At 37.9% G+C, this 19,114-nt stretch overlaps 1 protein-coding gene across 7 annotated transcripts in view; it reads left to right on the top strand.

Moving 5' to 3' along the window:
* The window catches only part of SLC4A4 (solute carrier family 4 member 4), a 343,869-nt gene that overhangs the window by 313,112 nt on the left and 11,643 nt on the right, over positions 1-19,114 (top strand). For all 7 annotated transcript variants that reach the window (XM_077848312.1, XM_077848309.1, XM_077848311.1 and 4 more), the window contains 4 exons: positions 5,183-5,361; positions 6,540-6,612; positions 14,519-14,587; positions 17,303-17,476. In XM_077848312.1, the coding sequence (XP_077704438.1) occupies positions 5,183-5,361; positions 6,540-6,612; positions 14,519-14,587; positions 17,303-17,476 (495 nt within the window). The remainder of the gene's footprint in view (positions 1-5,182; positions 5,362-6,539; positions 6,613-14,518; positions 14,588-17,302; positions 17,477-19,114) is intronic.

A 19,114-nucleotide genomic window follows, 5' to 3' on the forward strand; every position in this document is an offset into this window, starting at 1 on the left:
GAGGCAGGGGAATTTGAGCTGGGCCTTGAAGAGAGAGAATGGACTTAAACAAATGTCAAGACTTAGAAACAGGATACCAGTTTGAAGAGTAGGGTGGAATGTGCAAGGCATGTCTAAGGAATGATGAGGTTTCAGGAATATTTGTGTGCCCCTATCATACTATCAAATGAGGAGCATCCCAGCATGGCAAGCCAGGTGTTCATTATGACCAGTTCTGTCCTGTTTGTCTTGCTCATCTCCTGCTGGCCTTCCCTGCTTCCTCAACATTCCAGCCTGGATGGATGGTACCAGCACTGCATTTAAACATTCTTGCTAGCAGCATTAAAGTTGGGTGGGAGAGGTGCCAGAGTGGGAGTAGGTGGAGGGGAGTGGTTAGGAGGCCCCTGAATAATCCAAGTAGGAGATTATAAAATCTGCAAAAGGCAATGGCAATGGGGAGGAAAGGGTAAGGAACAATTCACATGCTATTTTTGAAAAATGCTGTTGTCTATATTTCTTACAGTACTGTTTCTATTAAAAGTTCCAATATTTGAATACTATTTTTATTCCATCTGTTTCTACTTATTCAGATACCTTTAACTAAAAGAAACATCTTAGGGTTGGCTTGTTTTCATATATATAGGTTTGTTTTGCAGGAACAAAGTCTCTAACATAACCATTTGGGCTCTGGGTCTTTATGGCAATAGTTGGAGCACTTTGAATTTTTTAGGATAGCTTTTACTATTCTAGTCAATAAATATGTCTCCGGTGTTCACTGTATGTAGGATACTGTACTAGATAGACATTGTAAGCCTCAAACATTGAAATTTGGCAAAATAGGGATCCCTGGGTGGCGCAGCGGTTTGGCGCCTGCCTTTGGCCCAGGGCGCAATCCTGGAGATCCGGGATCAAATCCCACATCAGGCTCCCGGTGCATGGAGCCTGCTTCTCCCTCTGCCTGTGTCTCTGCCTCTCTCTCTCTCACTGTGTGCCTATCATGAATAAAAATAAAAAAAAAAAAAAAAAGAAAGAAAGAAATTTGGCAAAATAAATTCATTACTTTTCCCTCTTTGGACTCACAGTTTCCTTAATCTGTCCCATCTGTCCATTGTCCTTCCCCATCCTATTACTTTAGTTGGAACTGTGCTATCTCCGGCCTGGACTATGGCAATGCTGTCACATCCATCCTCTCTTCCTCTAGTCTTGACCACTTCCAGTATATCCTCTGCAAACCCACAGAGCCATTCTTCTAAACAGATATCTGATCATATCACTTGCCTCCCTTAAAAGCCTTCAATGGTTTCTCTTTGCTCTTATGATAAAAATTCCAAAGTCTTTAGCAAAACATTAAAGTTCTTAACTTCTGTAGCCTTTTTTCCTACCTCTCCCATCTCCTCCTATGCATCAACTCTATTTCTTTTCTCAAAATGGTGGCTTATTTGCCTAGTTTATTTCTCCTACTTCTCCATATCTTGCCTCCCAGATGCTTATGGCTCACATTTTAGAACTCAGCTTAAATACCACCTTCTATGAATACCGTCTTTGACTTTGGGTTTAGTACTCCTTCTGCACGGCACCTTACCATGCAAGCTCACCCCAAATATAGAACACCATAGTATTGTAAATGCCTCTTGATTTGTTCAGCTCTAACACTACATTGTAAGCCATTTGAGGACAACAATTATATATTATCTATTCTTTTCCTTTTAGGATATAGCAGAGTGCCATTGAATGTTATTCATTTACCCAACAAACATTTATCTGGAGTGTTTGCTCTATGATGGGCACTGTTTCAGGTTCTGGGGGTTCAGTGGTGGCGAATAAAAACATACATGGTCCTTGTTCTCATTACAGCTTCTGGTCCATGAGAATGAGAAGTATAATTCAAATAATCATGCAAAATATGACATTGCAAATGTGGCTAGTGCTGTGAAGGAAGGAGATGGTGCTTTAAGAATCTCTAAGAGAGCATTTGGCCTACTTTGGGAACTATAAGGAGTTCCTAAACTGGTGGAACTTACACTGATTTTTAAAAGCATTAGTAGGAATTAGCCAGATGAGGCTAGATTCCATTCTGGCACAGGGATCACTATGTAAGTACAGGCTTTACAAGAGAAGTAACCTGACAAGAGTGAATGCCTGATATAATCCAGTGTGGTTGCCCTGAGAGATGAAGAGTTGAGGATGGAGAGGGAACCACACAGAGGCAGACCTGCCAGGGCCTTCAGGTCATGTTGATGATTTCCCCCTCCTCTTAACAGTATTAAGAAGTCTCAACATGGTTGAGGGAAAGGAAGACACTTTTGAAGAGAATGATGTCAGGGCACACAGTAATTATGTATCTATAATTATTTTCTCCCAGAGCCTTTATTTATTTTGGTGGTTTTGCATAGTTTCCTTTGTATTCTACTTTCTAAAATCCTCATTTCACCCTCTTTGTATTATGTGGCCCCTTTTTGCTAGTCTCCAGGATATCTTGTTCAAAATTGTTTTTGTTGAAATAGAGCAAGAAAGCATGGAGTTGGCTCATAGTAGCCTACATGATTTTTCCCACAACTATTCTTGTGACCCATTGATCTGGGCAATGTGTACATCCTTAGTTATTACAGTTTCCTTGATGCCAAGATTAGGGAATCCTGTCCATTAATTACGATGATGGTACCTCTAATATAGTCTTGAGTGGTTTAGTCTATATAGGGCTTAAAACGGACATTTCTAGCCGTTGTCCACTGCCCCCCCTCCAGGTGATTCACATTTCTACCAATTAACAAATCTAGTTTTAATTTTTTGTATGGCTGATTAAGAGTCTATATTTGCTACTCAGAAAAATGTATACATGCTATTTGTGGTTCGTTTTTGGTAAATGTTAATTGAGAATTGAGTGTGCTCCATGAACTCTACTTCAGTATTCAGGATAGTCTAGTACCAAAGACTGATAAATACACACATAATTTCAAAACAGTGTGATGAGTGCTGTGGTGAAGGAAAGTGTAACGCAATAGCGGAACATAGAAAAGGAAATATAACTTAACTGGACTTACCCATCTCACTTGGCTTGAGGTAAGAAAACTAAAAGAAAATAGAAAGGCTGATTTAAGTCTTAAGGATGAGTAGGACTGATTCAAGGTAAAAGGAAGGAAGAGTAGACATTATTCCAGGGAAAGGGTACTATATGGACAAAGACACAAAGGCATTAGTATGAAAGATACATTGAAGGAATTGTATGTGATTGAAAGTGGCCATGATATAGGATCTGGGCCGGCGAGAGGTGAAAGATGAGGCTACAGATGTGAACAGAGGCCAGATCATGAGTGGTCTACAGCAAGGACATAAGACATGTTCACAGGCGATGAGCAAATCCTATAGATTCCACCTTAAAGTGTAGTTAGAATCCAAACGCTTCCTGCCATCTTGACTGCTAACACTCCAGCTCTAAATGTCACAGTTTCTTGTATGGATTATGGTAGCAACCTCCTAACTCCTAACTGGTCTTACTGTTCTTGACTTTCTTTAGTCTGTTCCTAACACAGCATCCATAGTGTTTAGAACATAAGCCAGTCATGTCACTCCTCCATTTAAAACCCTCCAGTGGCCTCCATTACACTCAGCCTACAAGCCCAAATTCTCATAGTTCTACTTTGTACTTAGTACTATTTAAGATACTGTATAGTCTACAGTTTACTTATGTTGTTTATTGTTGTCTCAGTAGAATGGAAACACCTTGCATATGGGAATTTTTGTCTGTTTCATTCACGGATATGCCATTAACACCTAGAATTGTGCCTATTAATAAATTGGTAGTAATATTTGTTCAAGGAATGGAATGATTGAGACCCAGGTATATCATGATACTCACCTCCTTAGTAATTCTTGAACAAGTTTATTTCAGCTAATCTCCACCCTGTGCTCTCCTTTCCCTTACCATATCCCACTCCCAATTCAAACCCTATGGTTTCCAACCATTTGTACTGAAATGAACTGCTTTTATGAATATATATTAACCTTTGTCTCCCAAGGAGACTTTTGTTCATAGTCAAATGTGGACAGAGTCAGTATATGCTTTTTTTTCTTGTGTCAACCCTTGCCTATGATGAGTTCTCTGAGAACATGATTAGACCTATGTTTGTGAGCCAGCGGTGAAATCTTGGCATTTCAGTGAGAAGAGAGCAGAGTTCTAACTAACTGTAATTGGATCTGCATGATAACAGTCACCAGGTTTCTAGTATAAATTACATTCTCATTTTTTAAAGGCAACATCTCCATTCCCTCAGATTGGTCATATCCTGGCTCATGGTGTTGCTGCTTCATGCTGTGAAATTGGACTGCTCTATTTTCTCAGGCTCCGTAGGGGTATTAAGCATTTGGTTTCTTCATAAATAGAGCAGAGAAATATAACCACAGGATAACATTGTGGACACATTTAACACTATTTATATAGTGAGTAAAAGAGAGAGACCTTTTGTTACATCGTCTGCTCTTCCAGTCAATAAATGGTATTGTGACCATTGGACAGTGTTTGAAATCAGCCTCTTCTGATGAAGGGTGTATTAATTACCTTGATGATCATGTTGAATAGGTTATTGAACAATTATTTTCATATACTGTGAAAGGTGAGAAATCATCTTATGCGTACCTTCTTAAGGTTGCTTTCAGATCTCTGGTCTACATGTGCTGAATACTGTCTAGGTGAACCACTTCTTGCTAGACAGTCAAACAGAGAAGGATTAGTGCCTGCTTTTAAGGTGCTTTTTGTGCTTGTATTAACAATAACCAGTACCACCACAGCTATCATAACTGTTTTCTGAGCTCCTACTATGCAACAACCACTACCTTTTAAGTTCCTATAAGATGTTTTGCCTCTGTTTCTTCACTGAATGGTCATAATAATGCTTCAAAGTAGATGTCTGTCTCCATTTTTCTGATTATAAAATTGGATACAGAGAGGATAACTAACAAGCAAATGATACGTAAGCTGCGACCTCAATCAAGCTAGAGGAGGTGTCATGTGGCAGCTCTGTGTTTAACTGTAGGGGGATAATATGAGGAAGATAAAGTTCTCTTACTTGAAAAACTTACCTTGAAGTAGATATTTTTAGCAAGCCATGTGAGTTGAGGTTTTTTGGTAATCTTAATTCCCATCTGGAAATTGGACAAGATAGATGAGTATTTTTTTTCCATATGATTTTGTTACCTCTTTGTACAGAAAGGAGCTGGATATCACCTGGATCTCTTTTGGGTGGCCATCCTCATGGTGGTGTGCTCTTTTATGGCTCTTCCGTGGTATGTGGCTGCTACTGTCATTTCCATTGCTCACATCGACAGTTTGAAGATGGAGACAGAGACTTCTGCCCCTGGAGAACAACCAAAGTTTCTAGGAGTAAGGTACGTTAAGTCAGAAGAAAATGGCAAAACACATCATGCCATGTCAATGTGTCATCCATAGGAAATGGGCGGAATGGGAGGAGAAAAGGCTGGTGATGATTAATTTATTCCTGTACTTGCTGTTCCAGAAAGGACTAAATTTTCCTTATAAAGTCTTCAATAATTTTTCGAGTTCACTTCTTATTTTACATAAAACATTTTTGATTAATGAAGGCTAAATGATGCAACATAAAAGCACAAACAGCTCATTCATTTTCTTCATCATGCAGCTTATTTCGGTGCTGTGGTACTTACTCTATCACAATCCTGTGTAAAGGCAAAACCCTTTAACCTTTCAGCTCTGCTGAGATTCCCCAAAACTCTTGAGTCTCCTTGTGATTTTTAAGATTCTGCAAAGGGAAAGGAATTCTTATTTTCCAGTTCATTTTCTGTCCCCATAAGCACTGAGAAACCTTGACCTCCAGCTGTTAAATTTGGGTAGCCATGAAGGACTTGTCTAAGACCTTTATACTTTGTTGAATACTTTTTATAGCAAACCCTGCTTCTAAGTGCTTGAGTGAATAGCTTGCAGGACAGAGCCATTGTTTCCCACGCCACAACAGTGGGTGATTCTTTCTTGGGGGCTGGGGGAGGGGGTGTTGGATGGGAATCCTATTTATTAAAAAGTACTCTTGTTGTTGTAGATTTGGAAATTAGACTGATGGGATTTATTGCACTTATGAAATTTCCCTGAGCTGTTTGTTAATTAGAATGCAGGACAATGTAATATCTGTCTCCTGTGAAAGAAGGTGTAATTACACAACAGTACAAGTCATTTAAAAAATAAGGGCTTCAAAGAGGCCAGGAATTGATGGACTAAGAGCAAGTGACATTATTATTATTATTATTATTATTATTATTATTATTATTATGAAAGGAGCAAAGGATTTAACAGAATCACTTTATCACTTTTCTCTTGAATTGAAATCACATTATACAATAGTTTTAAGAGAATTCTATAGTTATGTTGAGCTTATATGTTGTCCTTGAGGTATTAATTTCTATAAGATATCAATACATCTGCTGTTTTCGTCAAACATTAATTTGGTCAATGGATAATCTTTTTGGAAGGTGAAAAGACAAGAGCATATTTATAAAAAAACAAGGGGTAAATTGGTAATCTTTTTATTTGGTTTTAGGGAACAGAGAGTCACTGGAACCCTCGTGTTTATCCTGACTGGTCTGTCGGTCTTTATGGCTCCCATCTTGAAGGTAAATATGTGAAATATTTACCTCTTTCTCCTCCTCAGTACATTGACAGGTAATGTGCGAAGAGTAGAATTCCTTATCTGCAAGATTCTCATCAGTTCTGGAACACACTGAAGCAGGGGTCAGTAGAATGAGGACTTGAGGACTTTAAAAACTTTCATTTTGATGTCCTTCTCACTCCTTCACTCCTTCTATTATTAGTTATTATTATTATTATTATTGTAGTTATTTGATTGAACCACATTAAATTACCAGTATTTAGGTTTTTTGACCTATGCAAATGGCAGTTCCACACAGTTTAGTCAATTGATTTGCCCCTCCTCACTATGTTTCTTACTCCCCTTGTATCCTTTCTTCCCATTATTTTCCATTTACTTGTTCCTAAATCCTGCTTCCACTGCCCCCCATGCACATGCACACAGCAGACTCCTGGATAACATGATCATTTTGTAACTTTTCTCCATTCTTTATTATTGCTGACCGCGTTTCTATTTTCTTTGAATCAGAAGGCCTGGAGAATAGAGTAAAATTACTGATTTCTGACAAGAAAACTTTAGAAATGAACTTCTGAAGAAGAAAAAAATTATATGGTAGATTTTTTAGAAAGTCAAGAGTCAAATATGTAGCTTTGATTGATGGGGTGACTATCTGCGAAAATAGATGAATACGAACCCTATGAGAATACCTATTTAGAAGACGAGATAGGGTTAAAAGAGCAGGTTTAACTTTCATGGAGCTTCCATTTCTTTTTTTGTGATACAAGCATTTTCTTCTTCTATTATATAACAATACTGGCCAATTATTGATAATTTGTGTTTGATACTCTGCACCACAGTACATATAAAGCATAAAATTACCTATATAGATCTAGAAGCTATAAACAACCACTGTTAATATCCTTTCAAATTTGTCTCTGAAAATTCTTGTGTATTTTATTTATTTTTTAAAATATTTTATCTATTAGAGAGAGAGCACGAGCAGGGGGGAATGGCAGGCAGAAAGAGAAGGAGAAGCAGGCTCCCCAGTGAGCTGGGAGCCTGTTGTGAGACTCGATCCCAGAACCCTGGGATCATTACCTGAGCTAAAGGGAGACTCTTAACTGACTGAGCCACCCAAGCACCCCAATTTTTGTTTATTTCTCAACAGTTCTCATTTTTCAGATTTTTAAGATGCTTAACTATACAATACAAGTGATGGAGCAGTACATTTTTGTAAAGAATTCAAACAAGGGATCCCTGGGTGGCACAGTGGTTTAGCGCCTGCCTTTGGCCCAGGGCACGATCCTGGAGACCCGGGATCGAATCCCACGTCGGGCTCCCTGCATGGAGCCTGCTTCTCCCTCTGCCTATGTCTCCGCCTCTCTCTCTCTCTCTCTCTGTGATGACTATCATAAATAAATAAAAAAAAAATTAAAAAAAAAGAATTCAAACAATACAGAAGTACACAGAGGGAAGGCAAAAGTCCTCCACTTCTCTCAAGCTGGCACATTTATAAGTCAATTATCATTCAGATGAATTTGAGGAAAGTGAAACTATAATTTCTTAGCCTATGATTAAGACTGGTTTTGCCCCTCAGAGTATTTAGATGAACACATACATTATGCATAAAATACTTGGTAAACAGTTGAAAGATTTAAATATTCATCTCTTATCCCTGGTTTCCACAATGTCAGTTAACTGGCTTAATTAATTTATGACAGGAATCATGAAGGAATATGCATTTCACGTACCATATAGGAAAATAAAATTTAAAGTAACCTCAAAAAAGTTGTTTCTGGTCACATATGAAGAAACTTAAGAGAGTCTGGGTCTTAACATTTTTCAGGGACAGAGGGAAATCTATGATCCCTTTTGCCTATACAAAGCAAGTTGTAGGGTAGGTTTGAAGTTGAGTTTCATAGCATCAAATCCACTACCAAAAGGCTTTATGTTCCTTTGTTGCCCCACGTCACCAGCACATCAACTGGTGGAAAAGTCTGACAGCTTTCGACCACACAGGCAATAGAACCTCATCTGGACAGATCCATTTTTAGAGAGGTCATTGCAGGCATTTATGACCTCATGTTATGGGAGGATATATAGGAATGAATTTGCCCCTGGGTTCCTTAAAGGTGGGCTCACATGACACAACTGCAGAGTTTTTTATGGGGTCTCTTAGTGCTTAGCTACTAACTAGTAGGGCATAATAGAAATCTTTTCATCTGTTCAGATGAACCCTTTAGCCCATCAGCCCCCACCCATTTTTTCTTTTATTTTTGTATTATGTCTTTTCATTAATACAGTGTAAAATCCTAACTCAAAAAATTCAGATGTGTTTAAAAGCTTTTTTTTTTTTTTAGCTGAGTAATCGTGTATGATCCCAAAGGGACACAGAGAACAGATACTGTATAAATTGCTATTTTTAGGAAAAGATGCAAGACTCACATTTTCAACAACGCCTCTTCCTAACTATTTTCTAACCCTGCACCCAAATGTGGCTGCAGAGGAATTAAAGCTGAAAGCCCTTTTGTTCTTTATTTTGCAATGATTCTTTTTGCCCCGATATGCAAAGCACCTGAGTATTTGCAGGAACAGTTTAGAATATTGAGAAAGAAGCAAGAGAGATGTAAGGGATCAATGAGCATGAGCTTGCTTTTCCTTTTGACCTTCCTTAAGTTCACCTTTGTTCAGCTGCTGAGGTTTATAATTATGGGTATTTCCATCTGGCAACTTTGAGTCAATGCAAAGAGTCGTAAGAATTAGTGAAAGGGGCACCTGGGTGGCTTGGTGGTTGAGCATCTGCCTTTGGCTCAGGTGGTGATACCCAGGTCCTAGGATTGAGTCCCACATCAGGCTCCCCGCAGTGAGCCTGCTTCTCCCTCTGCCTCTGTCTCTGTCTCTCTCTCTGTGTGTGTCTCTCATGAGTAAATAAATAAAATCTTTAAAAAAAAAATGAAAAAGGTGGTCCAGCAAACATTTTTACTAGGCAGTGTTTGTGCCCAAAGTGTGGGAAATGAAATTATTTTATTACTATAGCTTCCAACATATTGTGGGAAGCCTAGATTTTAAAACAACAAGAATAAAATAGTCCAGCATTCACAATTGTGATTCCAGACTTTGATGTAAACTATTCTTTACTTCGGGAATCATCACATTAGCTCATTTCAGATCAAGACCTTCTTACCATTGAAATCGGGTAACTTAGAAGCATTCACCACAGAATTCTTGGTAGTTCATGTAAAAAGTCAATACAGGAAGAAGCAGATGAGAGTATAGTTTAACTAACACCTAAGTAATGACTAAGTAAGAGTCAGGATTAACAATTAACCTCAGAATTTACACAGAAAGAGAGGTATCAGGGGTTACTTAGGAGGAGGGAATCTTTTTCTTCCACCATGTGACTTATGTGTGTTTTAAAAGAACAGAGGACAACTTTAGAGGATGCTTTTACTTAAGAATCGGCCTTTGAAAGGCAGATCAAATGAACCGGGATCAAGAGAAATATGTGCCTTTCACTTTTTAAAAATGACACGGCTCAACGCCTTCCCTGCCCACCCCCCCCCAGTCCCACAGGTCTAGGGGCCTCAGATGTCATGTTCTCCCTGCTGTAAGCAGGGTGGGTACTTTGCTCTGTGCCTCCTTATGGCGGCTTACTTTGATTTGACCTTGCCGAAGTCAGTCTTTTTACATGGAAAAACATAAGGAGTAATAGTGTGTTACAGCTTTAAGTTCATGGGGATACCCTGTGACCCTGGCCAGCTGCACTCATACATGCCTCGACCCCATCACTGACTGAGTACGGAACTGTTTGGAAACAGGAAGCACTGGCTTCCCAGGCCAGTTAAGCAGTTTAGATCTGGGTCTCTGCAGCAGAAACCCTGCCTGTGAAGCTAGTGCTCTGCACGAGGATATGAGGGAGACCACAGAGCAGCAGCAAGATGAAAGACTCTTCCTAGAGCTTACTTTTTTTCGTTCTTTTGACGAACTTAAAGAAATAAAGATCAGGTCAAGTTCACTGCTGCTTCTGTTGCCTTTGCTTGAATTAGTTCATCTTTAACGTGAGGTGTAGCCAAAATTTGTCTTTCAGGTTTGTTTAGGGTTCTAAAATGTGGAGGCTAGCACTGAATTTCTACCTGGCAAGCATTTGTGGAGCTCCTACAGTGTGCCCCATGCTCTGCTCAGTAACAGGGAACCAAGGAGACATGGTAGTGAGGATGATGATGGTGGTGGTAATAGCGGCTCCCATTCATTGGAAGTTTGGCATTAGACCCAGAACTCCTCACAGACTGTTTTTATTTAGTTGTCCAATAAAACCTATGAAAAATATATGTATAATTGCATTCATCTTACAGATTAAAAAAAAAAACAAAGTATAAATGACTTGCCAACTCACAAAGTTCTTAAATGGTAGAACCAAGGTTTGAACTCAGGCAGTTCTAACTCCAAAGCCTGACCTCATAACCATCGTGGTTTATTGCCTTTTAAAATAAAACAGTATTGCCCTCAAAGAGCTCATTTACTTTCATTTCCCATGAGATGATCTTCCCCAGCTTCTTTGATCCAATTTCCAGTTCTCTTATGTAAAGAGAAATGTGGCATTTTCACAAACTCTTCATCATAAGCGACTCCATGGTTTCTTCAGTGACTAGGGGCCAGATTGCAAGTCGGCAGCTTCCTTATGGTTCCAGATTTTTAAGGCTTAAAGGCATTAGGATGTGATTTTAATAATGTGTTCCTGGAGACAGTTGTTATAGTTGAAAGGACAACATTGTAGAGCATATAGAAAACCGAGGTTTCGAGTCGGACCTTTGCAGCCATCATTCTGGCCTATACTCCTCCTGCCCCCACCCCCTCCCACAGAGGAACCAGAGGGAGCAGTGCTGGGCAGTTGCAGGCTTCTCACTTGCCAGTGAAGGTCCTGATGCTAATAATGACATCAGTACCACATTGATCATTTCTTGAGTATCTATTATGAGCCAGTCCCTGAACCAGATCTTATATATTATATAATCTTTATCGTGGCCACCATATAGGTGAGAATACTGAGGATAAACATTGACAATTCAGAGTTCCGCAACAGGTATAGTCAGAAGGAACCCAGAGGTGGCCAACTTCTGTGCTTCCATGCTCTTAATCAGTACCTCGTTCTGAGTTTTACACACACGCATGCACGCAGGCACACAGGCACACACACGATGGTTATTATCCTGCTGGGAGGCCTCACTCCTGTACTGAATTCTGCACTGTGGGCAACTACCATCTATCTTTCTTACTAAATTTATCCTTTCACATTTTTTTTTCTTATGGGAATATTCTAACACTATCAGGAAATCAAAACGGAGGGCCAGGTAAAAAAGAATGAAACTACATTCGTCAGAGTTTAAAAAATTTGGTGACATAGTCTGAGTATGCTAAATCTTCACTGACTTTAATATAATTTTCTATCTGGCTGTAGAATCAAGCATTTACTTTTTCATTTTTAATGTTTATTAAAAGCATAATATTTATATTGGGCTTTTTGGTTTTCTGGCTATATTTATTTATATAATTTTATTTGCATAATTTGATAATTCTTGAAATACCTATAATCTTAGTATACCTTGAGTTTTTTGTGTTTTAATTTCTCCGTCTTGCTTTATAAAAATGCCTACCTGCTACTGCTATGTATGTTATGCTAATTTAACTTAAAATAGGATCACATCTTTTTGAAACATTCTTCTTTTTCTTCCTTTGGGAAATTTCTATTGTGATGAATGATTCTATTGTGATGGATTTTTAAGGATTGACCTTTTGATATACTCCTGAACCAAATCCAATAAAAAATATCCTCTAACCCAGTAATTCTGTCAGATTTCATCAAGATTTCCAAACTCAAAGATTTTTAGTGAGACACTGCACTATCTTAAAGAAAATGGTGCATTTCTTAAGATGTTTGCATTACATTGAAAGTGACCAAAAATTTGAATCAATAGACTTCCATATATTTTCCTTTTTGCCAAAGAATATATTTTTTTTTTTTTTTTAAATCATCATCTCTAAAGCTGTTTTCCTACCCATACACCATGCTGAGTTAATGGTACCTTCTGATTTTATTTGGCGGTAGATTTGGTGAAATCTGGCATAAATTCAGAGAGCATAGACCTCAACACCATGGTACAACTTTCCTTCATTCTGATCCTAGAATTACATTAGAGAAAATATTTAGCTAAACTTAGAGGAGGGGTGGAGATAAGGCTCAGTATCACCTTTGTGATTACCTTCTTCCAAGCCAGAAAAAACACTTTATTCAGATTAAAAGTATCTACTACAGGATTTCTAACTACTTGGCCAACTATAAGAGAACTATACTTCTCTTTTCCCCTTCTGCCTTTCTTTCCTTCCCAAGAAATTAAAAATGAAATGACAAGAAAGGAATCATCATATATTAAAGAAAAATGAGAGTGCCTTTGCCTGCAAAAGATATTTTTAAAAATTGAAAAATGAGTTAAAGCAGTGAGATGGTTTCTTTGTTGGTTATTTTTTGGTCAATTTGTACAGAGGAATGGAAATATGTACATTCTACAGGAAATAAAGGCACGTGTCAAAACTCAAGTGGCTTGAATGTGATGTGCTCACCTCTTTGTGGTGATTGTAGGGTATTACAGCACACTTGGCTTCCCCAACACTCTTACTGTTGTTCCTCCTACCTTCTCAACATTCAATGTTCAATAATTTTTTTCTGAAGTCAAGATCAAATTAGCTATGTCACAATTACTAGTTTTTTCCTAGAAGAAGAATGTGATATTTTATGTGACTGAAGATATGTATTACATATAAATTTAACAATTCTTGTAGCTAGCCAATAACAATTGGAGATAGCCATGACATATTTTGAATTTACTGATTCTCCAGTAGTCACCACAGGGTTTCAGACACAGAACTGTTTTAGGTAATTCCAAGGAGAGACTGATAGAAATTGTGTTTCATTTAATACATGTCATAGTTCTTTAAAAATTACTCTGAAATCATACTGTTTCCTGGCTACAAAGCCTCCTTTATGTAGATTTGGTAAGATTGAACTTAATTGATTGTGGTTTTTGAAAACCGAAATTACTTGGACTTCTTTTCAAAATCCAAGCTTGAGAACCTTTTGTTGTTCAAATAAAAGCCTTCCCAGAAACAGAATCATCCTTGAGTTGCTTAGTTTCTAGAGTACTAAGGACATTTCAAAGGTCTAGGAATAGATAAAACATAAGGAACATTGCATTGGAACTTCCCCATTCTTAAAACACTTTGTATTATTGTAAAAGACTCTCGCTAATTACTTCATGAAAATGTATTAATTCACTTTTTAAAAATGTGTACTACTGCATGTGTGTAATTAATTGCTTCCGTATGCTCGATGCTCCTTTCAAGCAGTGTTCTCATTAGTTAGTCCTCTTAATATTCCTGAGAGGAAGAAAGGGGACAGCCGTTTCATGTTTGCTTAATTGAAAGAGGCATTTACACACCAAGCTGATAGATCATTTGGCAAAAATTATTAAGGAAGAAATCAACAGACTGTTGGAAAGGAACTTGGTCTCAGGAGCGAAGCAACTGTCTACCTTTCTCTACCTCTCAGTTCCTGCAAACATCTGGTTTACATAATCATTCCTTTTAAGGGGAAAGGGAAACAAACTTTTTTTCCCCATTAAAAAAAATTTTTTTGAGGTCATGCATGCTCATTGCTTTAAAAAAAATGCAGGCATCAAATAAAAGTTGAAAGTCTCCCTCCACTTGTTTCAAGTATAGCTTAGAAGTTTATCAGCGATGAGTAAAGCCCACTAATTAGAGGTCCCTGTATTATTATGTCCTATTGTTTACTTTCAGATTTGGCCTTTATTTAAATTATCCTTCTTTATTACTGTTTTTATTATTGTTGTCTTTAACCTTCCTCCTTTTTTGCTTTCTAGTTTATCCCCATGCCTGTACTCTATGGCGTGTTCCTGTATATGGGGGTAGCGTCCCTTAACGGTGTACAGGTGAGTTTTCCATAGCAGTCTAAGTATAGTCTTGGTTTTTTTCTAGTAGTAAGAGTAGTCCAGTAACAAATCTTTGGCAAAAAGTGCTACTCATTAACTACTGGATTTTTAAAATGTGTATATTTGCAGAAAACAAAGAGATGGTTGCCCGAGGGGAGATAGGTGGGGGGATGGGTGAAACCAAGAAAGGAGATTAAGAGTGCACTTATCATGATGAGCACTGAGTAGCATATAGAATTGTGGAATTTTTTATATTGTACATCTAAGAGAATATAGCACTGTGTCATAGATAGAGCATTTGTTTTCTACTTTCTCTGCTTATTTATGATTTAATTAACAAAATTAATTTGTGCCAACAAACGCTGTCAAATGTACCCATTCTTGAAATAATCTGTTAAAGGCCATTTAACTAAGGAAGTGAGAGCTATGATCCTTTCTTCCTCCTTCCTCCCTTCCCTCCTTCCTTCTTTCCTTCCTTCATCTCAAGAAGGAAATCAAACCCTTTCAGGGTGTTCCTCAGGATACTGTTTATCCATTTGCCTTTAAACTATACTAAGAACAGGCTATTATTTGATTTGCTTTTCACATGGCTGAGATCAGTGATCAAAAGTTCTGCACCAATAAAAGAATAAAGTCAGTGTGGTTTAGTGCTACTTTTGTCCAAAACTTCAGCTATTCACAATTTGGGTAGAACCGGCCCCTTTAAAAAAAAAATCATCAGGAAAAACTTTGTGAGGGACTTTGTCTTTCAATTGAGGTTTAATTTAATTGGCACCAGGAAACTGGAAGTACTTCTGCTGCTTTCTGGCACCTTGTTAATTGTAGCCTTATTTAGCACTTACTAATGTTTTAATGGGAAAAGACTGCATGTTCTGTGACCATCATAAGAATTTATTTAAACCTCTTCATAATAGTCCTTGCCTTTCATTTATTGAATTTAGATTAATTTGGTTTTAGAGTCAGATAGAGCTGGGCAGGTGGCCAGACCCCCAAAAGCAGAAAAGGCTATTTTATTTTTCCCCTGTTTAGGTCCCCTCTGAGTAAAATTCTTCACCATTTGGATATTTGTCACAAAATACAAGATGGTGCTGGTGGATTGGACTAGATGAATGTGAATGGGGGCTTAACTGTGCCTGTGAAACTTTGGGCAGTACAAATATATAAAAAATATTTTTACCTGACTTTGTAAATATTCCTTTTTCCTCTAAATGAAAAAAATATGAAACTAATATGGCTCCCAAACTAATAGTTTTTTGTTGTCGTTGTTGTTTTGGGTTTTTTTCCTTAGTAGGTCCGTCTAGATCAGAAGTTTGATTTATGTGTTCTAGGGGCTTCACTAATGGTTGGAGCTCAGCACGTGTTTATTAAATTAAATAGAAGGCAAAAAATCGCCATTTCATAGTGATGGGGGAAAAATCCTTTGCTAAAGGCACAGCCAGTGGATTTCTTAAATTCTGCAGTGCTGTTGTCCCTCTTGCCTTTTCTGTTGACTCTCCCACTTTTAGACCTTTTGGCGAGATTTGACTTAGCAAAAATGTTGTAACCCAATCTTTATAAACAGCAAGACCCCTTCCAGTCAAAAAATAGGCCTAGAGGGAGAAAGAAAGTTTGTTACATAGGAAATAGCTTCCAAGAAGCTTGTCTGTTGTAGTCTAGCTTATTGTACATTTCTCCCTTTCCTTTGGAAAGAAAGCGGAGATATTATGCCAGAGTCTTATTACTTAATAATTCAATTCAGCAGATATTCACTGAGTATCTTTGATTTAAAAGATCCTAGGGTAGTTACCTAAACATCATTTTTCTCATCATCCATGTAAACTCAGCAGTTAATCTTTGAAGCAGGGCACCTGGGCACGGAGGGGCATGGCAGCCAGTTTAGTACCTGTTTCTGCACAGCACTGTGATAGCCTCTCCTAGATTCAAATATCTAGTTGTTGGACACTGAAACTCATTGTAATCGTCATTTGGCTTTTCTTTGAAAAGAAATGATAATGAATTGCTGAATGTTATTAGTTAAGTCGTGCCACAGATAAATGTGGAATTTATGAAAATATAAGTGCATTCCCATTTTCAGATTGGATACTTCCTTTGTATCCTTGAGACATCCCTGAAATGTCTAAAGTAGCACCTTCTCTTCCTCCAGTTAAGGTGACTGAAACAGAGTAAGATACACGACTTAGAGGTTTTCCTTCATTTTTTTAAAGGACTTTATTTATTTATTCATAGAGACACAGGCAGAGGGAGAAGCAGGCTCCATGCAGGGAGGCCGATGTGGGACTTGATCCCGGGTCTCCAGGATCACGCCCCAGGCTGCAGGCGGCACTAAACCGCTGAGCCACCGGGGCTGCCCGAGGTTTTCCTTCATTGTGAAACTATTCACAAGGTTCTCTCTCTGGAAGAGACTCAGATAGTAAAAAAGAGATGAATACCTAGAATTTATATTTGGCTTTGTGACTTCATTATGGTGGCCACTATATCTCATATGTCTGCATAATATTCTATGCAAAGTAATAGGAATTGGAAGATTCCTAATATGTTCTTACTATACTGGACTAAATTCCTGTGTTCCCTGACCAGGGTCCTCTGCAAAGGACACTGCTTGCCTAAATTATAGAATATAAATCACTGGTCATTGGTTAGGCATGGTGGAAATGGGTTTGTGTAATCAGCTCTTGAAAGTAATACAAGTGTCCTCTCGTCTCCTTTCCTCCCCAGTTCATGGATCGTCTGAAGCTACTGCTGATGCCCCTGAAGCACCAGCCAGACTTTATCTACCTGCGCCATGTGCCCCTGCGCAGAGTCCACCTGTTCACTTTCCTGCAGGTGCTGTGTCTAGCTCTGCTCTGGATCCTCAAGTCAACTGTGGCTGCTATCATTTTCCCAGTCATGGTAGGGACTTCTTTATTTGAACCTACCCATGAAGTCATACCAATGTCATTTGTCATTGTAATATAGAAGACACATGTGTCTTTTCTGTGTGGTTCTCATTTTTCCCAGCTTTGGCCAAATAATTTTGATTTGATTAGTTGTAATTTAAGGTTCCCATGTCTATGGTCATGTGCAAGAAAATGCACATGCATACACTTGACGCAAGTCACCAAGCCAGCCTCGGGTCTATCTGTCTCTCCCACAGCTTTAGAAACAGAATTTTCATATACAAACATAGTTTATTATGTATAAAACTCCTCTTATTCTTAGCCAGAGTTATTATTTTATCTTATGTATATTTGTTGTTTGTATTTTTTTCTCCAAGGAAGCAGGAAAAGAATGATGTAAAATACTAGTGATATTTGTAGAGTCATATCTTTTTTATGATCATCCCTTCTGTCTCCTTTTTTTTTTTTTCCCTTAAACTCTATCCACTTACTGAAAAACACACTGAGTGTGAGAAATGACTCCTATTTGCCTATTGATATAGTCTACCTATTAGTTTTGCTAAAGACAGGAAAACAAAGTTTAGACCTGGGTAAATTTTGAAATATGTCCAGTAAATCACTTACTGCTTGTGGTAAATAATAATTTAAAAATGCATTCCCTTTATAAAGTATTTTTTATCTTTCTAGAGCTCTTACTTGATCACAAAGCAATAATGTCAGATCAGTAGGGCCGATGTTGTTAATTTCTCTAGGAGATGAAGAAACGGACATAGAGCATGATGAGGATAAACACAACTGTTTAATTTGAGACAAAGTCATGACTCTTATATCCTAGTGCATACTAATTTTACTCTTGAGCAAAGGCATCTTGGATGTACCTTTAGAAGTTACTTTTCAAAGGTAATTCATAGAATCAAAGATACATATTTTAAGAATACTGATTTTAGAGGCAGACAGCTGGGGCCCTTTATTATATTTTTTTCCTTACCTGGCTTTGTGATCTTGGATGACATACTTAAGTCTCCAAGGCTTGATTTCCTCAGTTGTAAGATGGAAGTCATAATATCTACTTTCTGAGTTTGTGGTGGGAATAAATGAGAAAATACTGCCTAAGAGTTTAGCACAGCCTCTGACACACTGTATGTTTTCTGGTTGTAGTAGTGATGGAAGTTGCCCCGTAGATAAATGTCTCTAGCACGCTCAAGTACTGCCTCATTACAAGTTAGTTCTTTGTAGATGTAACATATTGTACATTGTACAGATTTTCCTGTTTTTCAAAAACCTGTATACTGTTTTAATTTTGAATAATTATAAACCATATGCAGGTTTTTTTTTAATCTTTAAACTCTCAGTCATTTTATTAAAATTCTGACATGGAAGAAAATGGTTTAAAAAATAATCTCACGTTGACATTCTAACTGAATGTGATCATACATTTCAGTGAACAAAGTAAGTTTTACTTAAGACTTTCATGACCCACTTTCCCCATAAAGAAAATGTTTATGGTCCAGCTAATATAAATCCATATAAGCAAGATGGGTTCTATCACACTCTAGCCTTATACATGATAGATTTCTACTGCTTTTCATAGAGTGGTATCAATACTTATTATGACTTCATCTGACTTTGTTTCTTTCATACTTTCTATATT

Source organism: Canis aureus, chromosome 14 (assembly GCF_053574225.1).
Source record: "Canis aureus isolate CA01 chromosome 14, VMU_Caureus_v.1.0, whole genome shotgun sequence".
Lineage (NCBI taxonomy): Eukaryota > Metazoa > Chordata > Mammalia > Carnivora > Canidae > Canis > Canis aureus.